General features: G+C 40.7%; 1 protein-coding gene across 10 annotated transcripts in view; it reads right to left on the bottom strand.

Annotated features, from left to right (window-relative positions):
* Positions 1-19,043, bottom strand: part of LOC137644110 (PHD finger protein rhinoceros) — an 85,636-nt gene that overhangs the window by 46,533 nt on the left and 20,060 nt on the right. For all 10 annotated transcript variants that reach the window (XR_011045133.1, XR_011045132.1, XM_068377069.1 and 7 more), the window contains exons 4-9: positions 11,191-11,276; positions 10,632-10,786; positions 6,711-6,815; positions 5,923-6,083; positions 2,212-2,374; positions 976-1,098 (exon numbers count right to left, since the gene is read on the bottom strand). Coding sequence is in view for 8 of the 10 variants with exons in the window: in XM_068377069.1 (XP_068233170.1) it covers positions 976-1,098; positions 2,212-2,374; positions 5,923-6,083; positions 6,711-6,815; positions 10,632-10,786; positions 11,191-11,276 (793 nt within the window). In the remaining 2 variants the exon portion in view is untranslated. The remainder of the gene's footprint in view (positions 1-975; positions 1,099-2,211; positions 2,375-5,922; positions 6,084-6,710; positions 6,816-10,631; positions 10,787-11,190; positions 11,277-19,043) is intronic.

Raw genomic sequence — 19,043 nt, 5'->3', positions numbered from 1 at the left:
CATCCATTTTATATCATGAAGGATGGACACCTCCGGAGGAGGATCGTATCAGGGCATCAAAGTCCTCACACACAAGAGCAGCATCCACAGAGGCAATTAATGTGGCCACCCCTTTATGAGAGCAGCAAGAGTAAACAGGAGTGACTTCCAAACCCAAAGATGGCCATATTGTCCTCAAGGGGTCATCACAAGGGTCAACATCTAGAGAGGATTTAAAGTACTTGCTCTGAGAAGGAAGTCCACCTGTTCCTCTAGGGGAAACAGGTTGAGCTTCCCCGTCACCGTTTCTTGCACAGCCATTAGAGGAGGTTGACAGGAAAAGGCACCAAGGCAGGGTACTACGAGTGGGAGGAAGAGGTCCGGTCGACTTTCTAGACTTTAAGGAAGACCTCAAAGAAAATGTTGCACTGTAAGACTACTACTACTCTTGCTGTAACCTGCCACTGGGAGGATGGCGGCTCCCTACATTCCTCAGAGGAAGAAGTTCGTGAGCAATTATGACCCCTACAGGCTGGACATAAGGAATGGGGATCAATCGATGACCTACTCACAAAAGTCCCGCAGCTACTTTCGGTTTCTCTTCTCCGTTGCTCATACAGTTCACAGACATTCTGAAAAGAAAATGCTAAGAAAATTAATTCAACCATGTTTGGGTTACACAAAGTGTATCCGTATACATCGGCAGCTGAAATCGAAATGACGGCAGTGGGGTGGGGCTTTCCAGCCACCTGCCAGTAACTATCGACACCTTGTTATTTTGACAGCTAAGTTTTCCACTTCCCTGAAATCATAATCCTATAAATGGATTCAGGTTTCTATTTGTGTAGGAACAAAATCTGTTTAAACAAGAATGACCGAACTATTCCCATCGTACAGCAACAAATAGGACAGAGCGACTCCTCTAATAATGCAAAATATCCTAATGGTCCTTAAAAGTATTTTTATTGGACTAAATTACTTAATAATAACACTTACTTGGCTCTAAGCTCCACTTCTTCTTCAGTTAACTGTCTATTTTCAGTTAAAAGCTGATCTAGGCGGTCCTTCATTTCTGATAACCGATTTGTTCGGTCTAGATAATAACTTATAAACTCGACACTGTAAATATATAAACCTTTAATTAGATGGATACCTTACAGAGATAATAAACATGCTTTAAACCTTTTTTTATGAATTAACAAAAAATGGGTATGAATGTGAATATTTTTATCCCTTCATGAGTTTGCGTACCCAAGGAACATTTTAAAAATTAGGAAAATTGTAAAATTTCTTGAAGAATCCTTTATATACTGTACAGAACTTTTTATAGCAGCTTGATATCTTTAAAAAAATCACTTAATGTAAACCTTTATAACACATCCGTTCACCAATGCTTTTGGCCTTTTACTGCCTTTGGCCTCTTCCTATAAACAAACTTCTTAGCCTTCCCTTTGGTTCAATTTTTACCCGTCATTTAAGAACAAATATTGTGGACGAGACTTGAAAATATGACTAACATATCATTTCAATGCAAGGTAAGTTCTCACCACCAATGTTATGGCTGTAGACTTACTAAGAAGTATTGTAATCTCTACCAAAATAACATATTACATAATTCAACAGAAATAGTAACCAATATAACTTTGTCCAGGTGATCATTATGTGTTATTATTAATTCCTATCATTCTTATTCAGACCATTTTACCAATAAATTAACCATATCACAGCAGCAAATTTCTAGACTTTCATAAGGCTGCCAAAAAAAATCCCATTTAAATGAAAGGCAAATAAAAAAAAATTTCAGTAATCCCTCTGGTATCGTAGGTGTTACGTTACAGGCCACAACACCCCCTCCTGCCCTGTGATAGCTGAAAAACCACAAGATACATACAGAAATCTATAATAAATTTTCTCAAGTTATTTTCATAATTTTTCCTATTTTCCATTATCTTTATAAATTTACACTTTTATATGACCAAATATTACTATTTTTGATAAAAGAAATAAAACCAATTAAAATATGAAAAATATAAAACTAATCTTCCCTCGGAAAACTGTGATATAGGAGTCTGCGATTTATATTTATATAACATTTATAAATTCACAATGTAATGAGGAAGTGATAGGTGAACCGCGATATAGTGAGGGATTCTAATGTGAAAGCTTGATAATTATGCAAGATGACACAAAAGGGTCTCGACAACATTAAACTGCATACTAGCTTTAACATACTTGAAAGCTGGAGGAATATGCCATTTCTTCCTTATATCACCGACTTCAGCCGACTGCATGGCCTGGGACTCCGTACTTAACCCCATGAGTTCCGTCTTCCGCAAAAGTGAACGGAAAAGGGAAGCAGAAGTTGACAATGCCCTAGGCATCTTTTGTGTAGGGTCTGTAACAGAAGAAAATATCAATATTGTATTCACAAAATAATTAACATAAGTGATTAACATAGTTCAAATTCCTTGTTCTTTATACATACATACATATACCAAGGCACTTCCCCGAATTTTGGGGAATAGCCGACATCAACAAATGAAACAAAAACAAATAAGGGGACCTCTATTCTCTACGTTCCTCCCATCCTAACAAGGGACTCAACCGAGTTCAGCTGGTACTGCTAGGGTGCCACAGCCCACCCTCCCACATTATCCACCACAGATGAAGCTTCATAACGCTGAATCCCCTACTGCTGCTACCTCCGCAGTCATCTAAGGCATTGGAGGCAGCAGCAGGGCCTACCGGAACTGCGTCACAATCGCTCGCCATTCATTCCTATTTCTAGCACGCTCTCTTGCCTCTCTCACATCTATCCTCCTATCACCCAGAGCTTCCTTCACTCCATCCATCCACCCAAACCTTGGCCTTCCTCTTGTACTTCTCCCATCAACTCTTGCATTCATCACTTTCTTTAGCAGACAGCCATTTTCCATTCTCTCAACATGGCCAAACCACCGCAACACATTCATATCCACTCTAGCTGCTAACTCATTTCTTACACCCGTTCTCACTCTCACCACTTCGTTCCTAACCCTATCTACTTGAGATACACCAGCCATACTCCTTAGACACTTCATCTCAAACACATTCAATTTCTGTCTCTCCATCACTTTCATTCCCCACAACTCCGATCCATACATCACAGTTGGTACAATCACTTTCTCATATAGAACTCTCTTTACATTCATGCCCAACCCTCTATTTTTTACTACTCCCTTAACTGCCCCCAACACTTTGCAACCTTCATTCACTCTCTGACGTACATCTGCTTCCACTCCACCATTTGCTGCAACAACAGACCCCAAGTACTTAAACTAATCCACATCCTCAAGTAACTCTCCATTCAACATGACATTCAACCTTGCACCACCTTCCCTTCTCGTACATCTCATAACCTTACTCTTACCCACATTAACTCTCAACTTCCTTCTCTCACACACTCTTCCAAATTCTGTCACTAATCGGCCAAGCTTCTCTTCCGCGTCTGCAACCAGTACAGTATCATCCGCAAACAACAACTGATTTACCTCCCATTCATGGTCATTCTCGTCTACCAGTTTTAATCCTCGTCCAAGCACTCAAGCATTCACCTCTCTCACCACTCCATCAACATACAAGTTAAATAACCACGGCGACATCACACATCCCTGTCTCAGCCCCACTCTCACCGGAAACCAATCACTTACTTCATTTCCAATCCTAACACATGCTTTACTACCTTTGTAGAAACTTTTCACTGCTTGCAACAACCTTCCACCAACTCCATATAACCTCATCACATTCCACATTGCTTCCCTATCAACTCTATCATACGCTTTCTCCAGATCCATAAACGCAACAAACACCTCCTAACCTTTTGCTAAATATTTCTCGCATATCTGCCTAACTGTAAAAATCTGATTCATACAACCCCTACCTCTTCTAAAACCATCCTGTATTTTTAAGATTGCATTCTGTTTTATCCTTGATCCTATTAATCATTACTCTACCATACACTTTTCCAACTACGCTTAACAAACTCATACCTCTTGAATTACAACACTCATGCACATCTCCCTTACCCTTATATAGTGGTACAATACACGCACAAACCCAATCTACTGGTACCATTGACAACACAAAACACATATTAAACAATCTCACCAACCATTCAAGTAAAGTCACACCCCTTTCCTTCAACATCTCAGCTCTCACACCATCCATACCAGACGCTTTTCCTACTCTTGTTCTTGTTCTTTATATTTGTTAGAAAAGATCTAAAGTGATTAATCCATTTCTTTCTTATAAAAACAATCTTGGTGATAAATGTTTTGATATCAGTCTATCCATACAGCAAATCATTTCATAGCAATCATCATCTGCTGCACACTGTTTTAACATTTTTGTATTATACAACCTTCCCATATCAATGGCATGTTTAAATGCCTTGTTAAGTATCTAACCTTGCATTAGCTAACTTTATATTGAATAAATGTAGCTGTATAGCAAACAAAAACGAAGTTGCCTTATCCCCAACTCTGTCAATTTATTATAGCATTTTTCTAATTTTGAATTACTGAGACCACTCGACTCTAGAAACAAAGGCTGATAACTAAAAATACCTTTTATAGCAATCTTTACTTTCCGAGATACTTCACATAAAGCAGTACTTTTAATTCAGTTTCTAGCCTAAACAAAAATATACTTTACACTTAACATTCAATCAGAATATTAATTAAAAACACTTATGATAGAAAATATTGTAAAGCATAAAATCACCAAAATAATGTAGCTAATAGGTTGAGGTCATTAAAATTGAGGTGTTATTGTATTGTATTTTCTCAGGTTTTAATTTCCTAGCATTAATGAGAGGTATTGAAATTCAGTAAGTAGGTTGTATTAGTATATTAATATCCTCTTCTCTCCCTTTCAGAACTTGATGCAGTAACTATTAGGATAATCAACGCAGCCTCAATTGCATTACTGCAATCACTGCAGACCTGGCCTAAAGGCGTTAGTTCCAAGGATCCACCAATACACAGAATTTTTGCTACACCAGACTGACTGACTCCAAGAACAATCCAAGCAGGTGTTCAGTCGGCCATTCTAGCCCAAAAGACACCAGTAAAGCTGTCTCTCTTATGAAGAGAAAAAAAAAATGACCATGCAACTATATGTAACTTTGCAATAACAGTAATAGTGACAGGACCACAGCTACAGTTTTAGGTCATTAGAGTAACCATCCAGACGACTTCTCCAAGACAGGTACTGGACGGGATTACGTAAGGCCAAGACCAATGATGTCCACTTTTGGCCCCTGCCCTAGTTTCCAGTGCCAGCAATTTTCAGATTGGATGACAACCTGTATGTGTGCGAGATTGTGATTGCTTGTCGACAGACCACCATGACAAGCAGCCTTCTCTCTCCTTGGGGGTTTATGACAGCAGGTAGTTCTATGTTAGGAGCAGAAACAACCACAGACTTTGGTGGAAAGAGACTTGACATCCAACTTTATTGAAACAGGACAGGATACCATCTTAAGCAGACATATGAGCACATTTTTACTAGGATGAAGGCAGGTGCAGGCAGATAGGAGGCTGTTTGACCCATATATCCATAGTCATTGAGCAAGCTCTGCTCTGCAGTGATCTTCAAAGGTCAAAAGATAACTTCCACCTTTGCCATAGTAGTATCACAATTGTGATTCTGAACAGTAACTGATCTCCAAAACTCCACCAACACCAATCAATAGGAAAAGTTTTGGAAAACCAGGGATTGTTGAAAAAGTGAACAAAGATTCTAAAGTGGGAGTACTCAACACGGTCACCATTAAAACGTCAAGTACTGTTATCCTATAGAATAATTACATTCAGGAATAATCCATTGAAATTACAATAAATAACCAAACTAATAAGGCATTTATTTATCTATTCAGAACATAAACTTGGTTTCAGTACTTACACCATGGTGTAGGCCTGTTGTTTTTGTTGAAAAGGTATTTATCTCTATATCGCCCAAGTTTACGCTGAATGCGATCTTGAATTTCTTGACTTGATCCTGACTTATCTGCCTCATTCTGCTTCATGTGCAACTGCAAAGCCAACCAGTTTCGTTTCCTTCGTCTGGAAATTATCAAAATTCATGTATGTATAATTATCTAAAAATATCAAATGAACGAATCTATGGTTATAACTACAAAACTGAAGAATACAATTATATTTTCAGTTTTTAGACACCAAATCTCTTCAATGTAGAAAAGATTATTTCTATGAAACTCCCTATGTTCAAATTGCTTCCTTCTTGAAGCTTGGCATATATCGACATTATCTTTTCCTATCTTAAGAGGAGACGTGATCTCTCACGAAGGTATTCATAAAAAAAATGTACTCTTATTTCTGGACTGTGGTTCTTGATATAATCTAGGTAATGAAAGAAGCTAATGGTCCAAAATAATTGCTATAATGGATTTTCACCATACGAAATTAATTTACCTTTAGCCCCTGGTAACCCAATTATGGAAAACTCAAGTTACAAAATGTTATGGATGATACAAATGAATGTAAATCCATGTTAAATAACCTTACAGTGCCAAACATTAAGAGTTTGATAGAGAAATTCATGACACTTATTCTAGTATAAGATAACTAGTTACTACCTGTACAAACAAACAAAAATGTATTCAAGATTTACAAAGTTTTAAAACTATAAAAAAAGGGCCAATCCATTTTCCAAAAGTTTTGTATTCTTACCTAATGAGCTCTCGGTCTGTATGCAATTTACAATGGGCATAATAGGGATCCGCTTGATCTGCTTCACCATGATTTACCTCAGACAACAAACCCTCTCGTTGTGCACTACAACAAACAATAAACATTCGATAAACAGATGTGCTATTATTTTCATTCATAATCAATAAAAAATCAAACTATCAAAAGTGAAGTTTCCTGAATGAAAAGGTTAATAGGAAAAAAATTCATTTTCTTCTAAATATAATTTTTTAAATACAAACACTTAGCAAATAATTTAAATTTTACTGAATAGAGTACTGTACATCTCGCTACCCTGTAAAAGAGAAGACGAAAAAATAACATGATCAATTTACTCCTATTGGTTAGCTGATGTGCAAAATGGTCCATAGTGATTAACTGAATTACTTATTGTGTAGTATCATCTAGATACAAGAAAGCCATAGAGTGGCAAGATGGTTAAGTGAGCTCCCACTCATGTAAGAAAGGCAAGTATGAAAAAGATGGGAGTCTGACAAAGTAAGGAGGATGAATAGGTGCCAGGAACATCTAGGCAGAGAAAAAAAAAATTAAAAATATTGTAGTACCAGAATACACTAGATTATGTCAGAATCTTTGTAGAATTGACAAAAGCCTACAATCATTGAAAATGGCAAAATTAGTTGCATCCCGAAGAAATGTTGACATAATGGAGTGGCCATGTGTAGAAATCTGGAGAATGTGGTCACAAGAACAGTTAAGCTGACAAGACCTAACACTGCACTACCTCAAACCAAGAACCCTCATGAGAAGAACACCTGTATGCAGTAAAACTTTTCTCCCTCAAAGATCCAAAAGAAAAGAGGGGTATCAATTCAGGAGAATAGATGGATTCAGACAAAAAATGCAGACTTTTATTCAAATGCTCCAAATAGTGCAAAAAGAAAAACTCCAACACGCTCCACCTAATCTGAATGATTGGAAAGCGGAAGCTGGAACATCCCTGGACGTGGCAAAAGCTTAAGGCAACTTCAAGAATGCATAAAATATCTGAAGCACAATAAAAGTAACTTTAAAACAGGCACTTCAATGCCATCATCCAAATGAATTCATGATGGAAGATTGCTAAAGAACAGGGAACTCTGTGAAACTAAGAAAGGAAAACAGTGTGTGACACTAATGGATCCTGACAGATAGGATTCCAGTGGATGGGAGACCTGTCTTGGCAAAGACAGCAACTTAATTCTGGCCACCAAAATTATCCTAATACATATGTTTAAAGTATTTATCAATACAGACAAAATAAAGCACAGCACTTGACTAGCATACTGATGTCTCTTTTACAGATGAGAAAACACAGGTTAAGAAACATGAAATAACACTAAAAATATCTCGACTCAAAAACAGTCCACCACCATTGCAAAATAGTCTCATAAACTGAAACTTGTATATTTCCTAGCTATACAAAACCTGGGTCCTTTAAAAAGAGAGCTGAAATGACCATTGAAATCGTTAACAGGATAGTTAATAACAGGTGGCGAGAGCAAGTGCGCTTTGACCTTTTCACTATGGACTAGAGGGATGGATGAGGTGGCAAGTTTAACCTGACAGGACTTACATTTGTATAGCTAATAAAAATACAAAACTTAAAATTTGTTATTTCTTCCTAAGAGTCCGATGACGATGATGATGACGAGGATGAGGACGAATCCCTCAGACCACCCGAAACATCCAAGACTGCGGGGAGAAATTCTCGTCGTTTCTCAGGCGTGGGAGGCTGCAGAAACACGGGGGGTAGCATAGACGAGGGAGCCGGAGGGGACCGAGCGAGTCCTTTATAGAGCCATTGCTCGACGTCTTCTCCTCCTCTAGCGGGAGACCTGAAGGGAGTCCTAGGGGCCACCCACGTGGTGGGGTCTGAAGACGACGAACATCCTTTCTCGGTGTCTCCCTCGGCGGTTGACGCACCTGAAACACGCCATGATGCCGGGGAAGAATCCACACTCGGTTTACCCCACATAGGATCTTCCGAGGAGACGGGACCTGCGGGCACCAGGACCTCGCCTCCTACCCACACTCCCGCACTACACTCAGGCCCCACACTGGACACATCCCCCACAGGAATATCAGACTCTTGGGGAAGGGCAATGGGCCTCTTCCCCGCAACGGACTTACCTCGTCCCCTACTCTGGGTAGGGGAAGAAGGACGGGTGCTACGGTCTGCCGAGACGTCTGGAGAAACCACAGGGGACGAGATACTGGATTCCTTTGGCGACTTCTTAGCCGCCGCCTTCTTCTTAGTCCCGAAGAGCACCCACTGGATCTCACTCCAGTTAGCACACTCCGGGCACGTAGAGGCAGGGAACACACTTTCCCCCTACACGTGGAGCACAAGGAGTGGGGATCAATCTCAGGCTTCGAAAGGAAAGCCCCGCAAGACCTCCCAGCCACAGGCTCAGGGCAACGATGAGGATGCTCCATAACGCAACGCTAATACACCAAGAGACACAAGGATGCTAAGGGAAAGTGAAAGGGAAACACGTGGGTAACGCGTGGTAAGCACAAAGGATCGGGGGACACAAAGGGTCGCACAAGGTAAGAGAGAGCGCGGCGAGATGATGATCACGTCGCGACCAGAAACTTACTGACGAGTCGATGACCTGAGCTAGCACGCTTCCCGACCCCAGGTCGCCTCAGGGCACATATCACACCGCCTGAGGTTGACCCCTTAGAAAACGGAAAGAGGGTAAACTATACAAAAAGCTGGTCGGTTAGGTAGAGTTACCAGTAACTCCTAAGAAGGTAGTTCTAGGTAAGTAACCATGTTGGAACAACTTGTGTATTCATTCTTTTCCTAATAAACAGTCTAAGAAGAGGTCCAGTGGCAGATGAAACTGTAGAGCATTTCTACATGTACATTTTCCTTATGTGGACTACCATATATCAAGTTATCTTCGTGCTAAGGAAGATTACATCTGTTATAGTAAGGAAAGTTTCAGTATTAAGAATACCAGACTGACAATCACTAGTGCAAAACCTCAAGTTTACAGGCACTAGATGAAATAATAATGAATAGAACATCCATCATAAATGAATATTGTACTCTTTTTAGAAACATAAAATACCCAGATACAACAAGAGATGCCATAGTCTTCCTCCCACTGATTCTATGAAGCTGATAGATATGTCAGAATATGTATGTTCCCAGCATTTGAAGGCATCACTTCCAACCAAACTAGTATTGGAAACAAATACTCAATAAAAAATTCATTAGACTAATATCAGTTTACAGAATTTAAATACTGTATAATAAACACCCAATACATTAACAAAGAACAAACCCTGCGGAACAGCCCATCATCACAGTAACAATTACCATTATTATCTAGACCACCATCAATATCAGCATAATCCTCATCTCGTCACTATCGCCTCTATCCATGTCAAAATCATTATTACCATAATCACCCTGTCTGATGGAGTTTTTACTTCTACCATCATCAAGATGCTAAAGTTAAGTGTGCTAGCCTTGTGATCTAAATAAACAATTAATATCAATTATAATCTTGATATTAAAAAAAGGGGATGATTGTGTATAAATGTGACAAAACTTTAGAATAAAACTGAATTATAAAAGAATAAAATCTTATTTTCTCTTATTTTGATATTTATACATAAAATTGCTAATAACTATGCACACTTTTTTTTCTACTTTAAAAATAAAATTAAAATTTTCTCGCCCTATTACCCTCCCAAAGTAAACATTTTCTAAGACTTTACAACAAATAGTTTACCCAAATTGGTCTGATATGACAGAGGCAAATAGTTCAATAAAATTATAAAAATAACTAAAAATATAATGAAATATCAAGTAAAATCTTACTAAAAATTATAGTTAAAGCAATTTATACGCAGAGGACATACAGTACTGTATGTACTACATACCATGTAACATGGAAATATTCGCGACACATCCCAGCATCACATCCGATACAAACTCCAGTTTTTGAAAATCGTTCGTCTTCACAAAGTGAACAAGTTTTGGAACCCCATTTGTTATATGGCATCTCAAATAACGTTGGGAAGGACAGCTTATCAACCTATGAAGTAAAGGTGTTAAAAACATACATGATAAAAACTTTCATATCATATACAAATAAGTATTATTTCAAACATGTAACAATGTTCATTACTGTAATGGGTGAAAATCCACGGATCACCATACTATACAGTATGTAGGAGATCGCCTATTACACGAGTATTTACACCAGCATCTAAAGAAGATAGTGTCGTTGTGTACTGTACTTATGAGTTTATAGGATGTCTAGGTTGCGTTCCGAAATGAACTTGTCCTCTGCTTTTCGTATCTTACTGAAATTCTTGGAACCAATCAACGACAAAATGAGGGATGATAATTTCATAGTATCGGTTAACAGACAATAGAAACTAGCTTTATGCTAACTAGATATATCAAACTGATAACAACAATTAGTAATCTACTTGCCTCGCTAAAAGCGACACCAGGGATGTACAAGGCACATACAAGATGAACCCAACGTCCCATTTCCGTTTCTTTGAAAATGGTATAACCTGGTGGAAAGAACAAATTTTAAAAAACAACGCTTAATTTTGTTCATACAAACCCATTACTTCTAGTAAGCCAGATTTTGGGGGTAACAAAATCCCGGAATTTTCAGTCCCTGCCAACCAGATAACAGGAATCAAATGGTAATGAGCAATTAAAGAAATCTTGAGTTGCCAGTATCTTCCTGCTTCACTCTTCATGCTGTTCGAATAATTAGCTGAAAGAGATATTAACCAAAGAGCAAAGGGAACCTTATACTGTAGTAGTAATATAATTAGGTAGTTTCACAAGGTCACAGTTAAAATATTTTTACTTTCATAGGGCAGATCATTTAGTATATTATTCAAGGGGTTTATATAAAAAATAACATTCCAAATTATGTAACACCCTATTGGGGGGATGACTGAGAACAATTAAACCTATTTAATATCTCCTGGAATTAGGATACATAACCAAAACTACGGTTCTAAAATAACAAAAAGTCTCTAAAATAAAAACCTTGATATATACAACATTTGAAAAGGTTCACAATACATGAAAATAAATACTGAGTCCACCTAATCCCAGAAGAAATTTTATGATAATAAGTTTTAACATACAGTATTATTGAAAATGAACAATACAATAAGGATCAGCATTTGTCCACAAAGTAAAAAATAAAAAAAATGTTATTTTCATTAGTAAAATAAATTTTTGAATATACTTACCCGATAATCATGTAGCTGTCAACTCCATTGCCCGACAGAATTCTACGGAAGGGATACGCCAGCGATCGCTATACAAGAGGGGGGTGTACTCACAAGCGCCACCTGTGGCCAGGTACTGCAGTACTTCTTGTTGACACCACTTCAATTTTTCCTCGGTCCACTGGTTCTATGGGGAGGAAGGGTGGGTCAATTAAATCATGATTATCGGGTAAGTATATTCAAAAATTTATTTTACTAATGAAAATAACATTTTTCAATATTAAACTTACCCGATAATCATGTAGCTGATTCACACCCAGGGAGGTGGGTGAAAACCAGTGTACATGTATATCAAGAAGCTAAGTATCCCGTATTTCATATTATCAGTTATTCAAAATAACAATGAAATTACAAGTACCTGGTAAGGAAGTCGACTTGAGCCATTACTCTGCCTTAAATAAGTTCGTCTTCCTTACTGAGCGCAGCGTTCCTCTTAGGAGGCTGAACAACTCTAAGGTGCTGAAGTATCAAGGGCTGCAACCCATACTAAAGGACCTCATCACAACCTTTAACCTCGGCGCTTCTCAAGAAAGAATTGACCACCCGCCAAATCAACAAGGATGTGGAAGGCTTCTTAGCCGACCGTACAACCCATAAAAAGTATTCAAGAGAAAGGTTAAAAGGTTATGGGATTATGGGAATGTAGTGGCTGAGCCCTCGCTTACTACTGCATTCGTTGCTACGAATGGTCCCAGGGTGTAGCAGTACTCGTAAAGAGACTGGACATCTTTGAGATAGAATGATGCGAACACTGACTTGGTTCTCCAATAGGTTGCATCCATAACACTCTGCAGAGAATGGTTCTGTTTGAAGGCCACTGAAGTAGCCACAGCTCCCACTTCATGTGTCCTTACCTTCAGCAAAGCAAGGTCTTCTTCCTTCAGATGAGAATGTCTTCCCTTATCAGAAGCCTGAATAGTAAGAAACTGAGTTCTTAGAACTTGGGAAAGAAGGTTTCTTGATAGCACACCATAAGGCTTCTGATTGTCCTCGTAAAGGTTAAGACCTTTTTAGATAGTACCTAAGAGCTCTAACTGGGCAAAGTACTCTCTCCAGTTCATTCCCCACCAAGTTGGACAGGCTTGGGATCTCGAACGACTTAGGCCAAGGACGTGAAGGAAGCTCGTTTAGCAAAAACCGAGCTGCAAGGAACATGTAGCCGTTTCAGATGTGAAAACAATGATCCTGCTGAAGGCGTGGATCTCACTTACTCTTTTAGCTGTTGTCAAGCACACGAGGAAAAGAGTTTTTAATGTGAGGTCCTAAAAAGAGGCTGATTGGAGAGGTTCAAATCTTGATGACATAAGGAACCTTAGGACCACGTCTAGATTCCAGCCTGGAGTGGACAACCGACGTTCCTTTGAGGTCTCAAAAGACCTAGGGAGGTCCTGTAGATCTTTGTTGGTGGAAAGATCCAAGCCTCTGTGGCGGAAAACCGCTGCCAACATACTTCTGTAACCCTTGATCGTAGGAGCTGAAAGGGATCTTACTTTCCTTAGATGTAACAGGAAGTCAGCAATCTGGGTTACAGTGGTACTGGTTGAGGAAACTGCATTGGTCTTGTACCAGCTACGGAAGACTTCCCCTGAGACTGATAGATTCTGAGAGTGGATGTTCTCCTTGCTCTGGCAAACGCTCTGGCTGCCTCCTTCGAAAAGCCCCTAGCTCTTGAGAGTCTTTCGAAAGTCTGAAGGCAGTCAGACGAAGAGCGTGGAGGTTTGGGTGTACCTTCTTTACGTGAGGTTGACGTAGAAGGTTCACTCCTAGAGGAAGAGTCCTGGGAATGTCGACCAGCCATTGCAGTACCTCTATGAACCATTCTCTCGCGGGCCAGAGCGGAGCCAATCCACGTCAGCCGTGTCCCTTTGCGAGAGGAGAACTTCTGAAGTACCCTGTTGACAATCTAAAACGGCGGGAATGCATACAGGTCGAGATGGGACCAATCCAGCAGAAAAGCATCCACGTGAACTGCTGCTGGGTCTGGAATCGGAGAACAATACAACAGGAGTCTCTAGGTTATCGAGGTAGCGAACAGATCTAAGGTTGGCTGACCCCACAGGGCCCAAAGTCTGCTGCAAACACTCTTGTGAAGGGTCCACTCTGTGGGGATGACCTGACCCTTCCGGCTGAGGCGATCTGCCATGACATTCATACCGCCCTGAATGAACCTCGTTACCAGCGTGAGCTTTCGATCTTTTGACCAGATGAGGAGGTCCCTTGCGATCTAGAACAACTTCCACGAAAGAGTCCCTCCCTGCTTGAAGATGTAAGCCAGGGCTGTGGTGTTGTCAGAGTCCACCTCCACCACCTTGTTAAGCTGGAGGGACTTGAAGTTTATCAAGGCCAGAAGAACCGCCAACAACTCCTTGCAATTGATGTGAAGTGTCCTTTGCTCCTGATTCCATGTTCCCGAGCATTCCTGTCCGTCCAAAGTCGCACCCCAGCCCGTGTCTGATGCGTCCGAGAGGAGACGGCGGTCGGGTTTCTGAACAGCCAAAAGTAGACTTCCTTGAGAAGAAAGCTGTTCTTACACCACGCGAGAGAAGACCTCCTCTCTTCGGAAACAAGAACTGAGACCGTCTCTAGCGTCATGTCCTTTATCCAGTGAGCAGCTAGATGATACTGAAGGGGGGGGGAGGTGGAGTCTCCCTAACACGATGAACAGGGCCAGCGATGAAAGTGTCCCTGTTAGACTCATCCACTACCTGACTGAGCATCGGTTCCTTCTCAGCATGCTCTGGATGCATTCTAGGGCTTGGAAGATCCTTGGGGCCGACGGAAAAGCCCGAAAAGCTCGACTCTGAAGATCCATACCCAGGTAGACAATGGTCTGGGATGGGACGAGCTGAGACTCCTCAAAATTGACCAGGAGGCCCAGTTCCTTGGTCAGATCCATAGTCCATCTGAGAATATCCAGACAGCGACGACTTGTGGGAGCTCTTAAAAGCCAGTCGTCTGACGGAGCCGGACACAAGATCATGGTACTGCTGCACAGTCTGTGAACTGTCAACCATGGGGAAGCGAGGAAGTACAGTGACAACCCGAAGCTGTCTAGACTGTCTGGGTCGTATAGACAACTCCTTATCGGGTTGCTGAGGTTGCCGCACTGCGTCACAACAAGTCACTTCTGCTGGTTGTTGAACGTCTTCCCAGTGACACACTGACTCCGTAAACAAAAAATCCTCTAACAAGGACTAAGCTTGGACTGCATGTCTTGCAACACAGCTCAAGGTCTATGGGAGCAGGTGTGTTAACAGACGGGTTTAGCGACTGAAGTGGAACCATTACCTTCCCTGGAAGCATGTTATGCTTAAATAAAAGTCCATAGGAGGCTACGCAGCAAAAGGCTCCTCTCCAAATGACAGAGTCCTCAAGGGAATATCAGAAGGAGGGAGAAAAGCACTTTCTCATCTACAGGGACCATATCCGAGAAAAGCTAAGTTCTCTCAGTGAGGGTTTCACTGGTGCAAAAGCAGCAGACTAGAAGGCAACGTTATGAAACTGCTTGACAGTCTAGTGAGTTGGCAACAACCAAAGATGTGTGACTGAGAAGCATGCGGTAAGGTATGCAGAGCATGCTGTATGTAGAGCATGCTGTATGCAGAGCATGCTGTATGTAGAGCATGCTGTAAGAGAAGCAGAGCATGTTGCATGGCGTGTAACATTTCTCAGAAATTCCATGACCAGTGCTAGATTGAGTAATATCGCATTACTGTCCATTGAAAGTGCACGTGCCGAGGGAATTGATTTAGACTGTTTTGTTGATGAATTTGATAGCAGGCATGATAATCGTAGAATTAAGCTGTACTAAATATACGATCTATAATCTACTTCACCTCAGGACAGGGAAACTCGCCCTGTTGGCAACACTGCATTACTTCATGCCTGCTTGCATGGGGTTTTAATATCAACATAATATTTACATTACATTCATAACTCATGATTCATTTTTGTTTTGAAGATATTTTGCCATATTTGCGATTTGTTAAAAATATATTGCAAGGAATACATATATATTTTTTTATTTAAGTAATACGAATAACCTCCATTATCATAATGTTTGTGTAGGCATACATGTATATGATTACAAATGCAAGTTATGAAAGTAATGAGGTGTTATTATTGTCATTTGTTATTTCAAAGTTGAATGGGAAGAGGCTCAAGTTGAGGAGAAAGTGGCAGATGCATGCGTTGAGGTGGCTGACTCCTAGCATGAGTTTCTTGTCTCAAGAGTTGCGCTTGCTGTAAGGGTAGCGGATGCGCAGTAGCAGGTTCCTGAGGAACGAGTTGAGGTTCCTGAGGTGTGAGCTGCGAGAGTTGAGGTAGCGGCTGCGCAGAACGCAGTTCTTGTCTCGCGAGTAGAGGTTCCTGAGGTGCTAGCCTAAGGAGTTGAGGCTCTCGCCTTGAGGAGGGTTGAGGTCGCTGCAGCGAGTGCTGATGTGGCTGCCTCATGGATGGAAGAGGTTGTCGTACCTCAAGAGATTGATGCCTCGCTGGTGGAACCGCAGGCGGAAGCGGAGGAAGTAAGGCATAAGACTCCTGCTCCCATTGCTGAGGTTGCCTTAAGGAAGGCGGAGGTTGCTGCACACCGCTGGAAACTGGCAACTCAGTACGCGGTAAGGTATCCTGAGGAACCTCAACTTCGTACGCCTGGCAGACTGGACTGCGGTGAGGCGGAGCGATCGCAGGAGGAGGAGGTGTAACCTTCTCAGCCTGACACTCACGCATTAAGACCGCAAGCTGTGACTGCATGGACTGCAGCAAAGTCATCTTGGGGTCGACAGACGCTAAGGTCTACTGAGGCAAAGCCTTAACAGAAGATGAGGTCTGTTGCGGCATCACCTTACCTCTCTTAGGAGGTGTGCAGTCACCTGATGACTGCGGAGAGTCAGAGCTAATCCAATGACTGCAACCAGGTTGTAGAACTCTTGAGGTCTGGACTTTGCGTTTGAGAAGTCTTGAGACCTGAGTCCAGCGTTTTCTCCCTGACATTTCTTCTGCAGACGAGTAAAAGACGGGCTCAATCGTCTGCGGGTGGGAGTGACGGTCTCTGTAAGACACGCCCGCAACCACCGAGGATACTTCTGTGCGCCGATCAAGGCCTGCCGAACCCTTTTGCCCTTCGACATTGCTTCTCCCCTGGGCTTGGGAGCTTGCAAGAGGTCCCGGACTGGGAGGACGACTGGCACGCACAGAAGTACCCTCACGCACAACACTGACACACTTTGCGCTAATCACTTATCACTTTTGATTTTCTGTTTGCACTTATTTCACTGAACTCGAAACTTTAAGTGGTTTGTACCTGAAACACGCAATTCTATCCTTCCTTAAAGGTTAGTAATTGCGAAAACAGAATTACAATGTAACAGAAAAATCTAATGAAAGATAAATAATTCAGTGGCTGGAAAGAGACTAAACACTAGATCAAATAAACCACGTTTAAAATCTCTCACCGCATAAAGCTTGAGAACAAGAATAAAACTCTAGAAACGTTTACCTTCTTCCCCTAAAGAGACTAGGGAGAAGAGCAAAAACGATAACAACGTTACTCGCTTGAACGAAACGTTTATCCAGCTCTCTCTCCCTCCGTCTCTATCTCTCTCTCTCTCTCTCTCTCTTGACTTAGAACCTGAGAGAAGAGCCCAATCATATATATCGTTAAAACATATTATTGTTAAAGGAAAAAAACTGAAATATTTCCCAAATAAAAAGTTCCTTTATTAGAATTAAAACCATTAAGCTAAGAAAGAATGAACAAAACGTAGGAAACGGTTACTCTTACTGCAACGTGACACCGTGAAAATTCTCTCTCTATCGTAACGATAGAGCGCAAGTTGAACGTTCTGAACGTCAACAACTGCAGAGACAAAACAAAACGTTAGTTCAACTTTGAAAACAGTACGAGACTATCAAAGAAATTCTTTCAAAAACATTAAAATAGCATAATATGTTAACAGGTAAAACCGAAATGACGGGCTCAATGTTAATTAACTTCGGTACAAGAAAAGACCGCCTACTATTAGGTAAGGTCGAATATAAACAAATATAAAAATTAATTTTAATAAGTTTATAAAAAAGGAAGTTAATCGAAGAGGCCTATAAAAGGCGGAGATAAAAAATAAATCTATAACTTTTGTTAAGCAAAATTAAGAAAGAGAGTCTATACTCTCTTAGACACCAACACTTCCGTCTAAGGGAAGGGTCGGCCATTAAAAGGTGAAAGAGAGTTCATACTCTCTTCGTCACCATAATTAATCAAATTAATTCCAAAAGCTAGCTAAGCTAATAATAAAACTTCCTGAATAGCGAAAGCTGAAATCTTAGAGCAATACTTCACCAAAAACCGTGAACAAGACTCCAAAATTATAAGCGTATCCATGAACGTCTTGCCGGAAGCACGACAGAGGAAAAATTGAAGTGGTGTCAACAAGAAGTACTGCAGTACCTGGCCACAGGTGGCGCTTGTGAGTACACCCCCCTCTTGTATAGCGATCGCTGGCGTATCCCTTCCGTAGAATTCTGTCGGGCAACGGAGTTGACAGCTACATGATTATCGGGTAAGTTTAATATTGAAAAAAATGAGAAAAAATCCCAGAAAATCTACAACTTGGAAGATGATATGATGGGTTATGAAAAGAGGACTGACATAATAACACGGATAAAATTTCCTGCCATGGCCTTAGCGTCATTAGGCGTTGATGAGGATGAAGATAATTAATCTAAACTCTACTACTAGAAGGCATGACGAGTACAAATCTAAAACCGTGCGTGTCATGTTCAAAGCCGAAACAGGCACGTTTGGAAAGCCAAGAACCATGTGTAAGCTCAAATAGGCAATATTCTGTCATAACGCCAATAGAGTAGTCTGGTGTGTTTTCAGACGAGACATCATGAACTAGATGGAAATTCAGTCATAGCCGACCCATCAAAACATGACAAATGACTGTTTCAGATTAGGAAACAAAATGATAGTTTGTGTTTAGATTGGCAACAATGTTTCTGAAATATCTGCCTTGAGTACACAAA

The sequence above is a fragment of the Palaemon carinicauda genome, chromosome 7 (assembly GCF_036898095.1).
Source record: "Palaemon carinicauda isolate YSFRI2023 chromosome 7, ASM3689809v2, whole genome shotgun sequence".
NCBI classification, from domain to species: Eukaryota; Metazoa; Arthropoda; class Malacostraca; order Decapoda; family Palaemonidae; genus Palaemon; species Palaemon carinicauda.
Note: the sequence above shows the minus strand (reverse complement) of the source record. Positions and strands in the feature narration are given on the sequence as shown.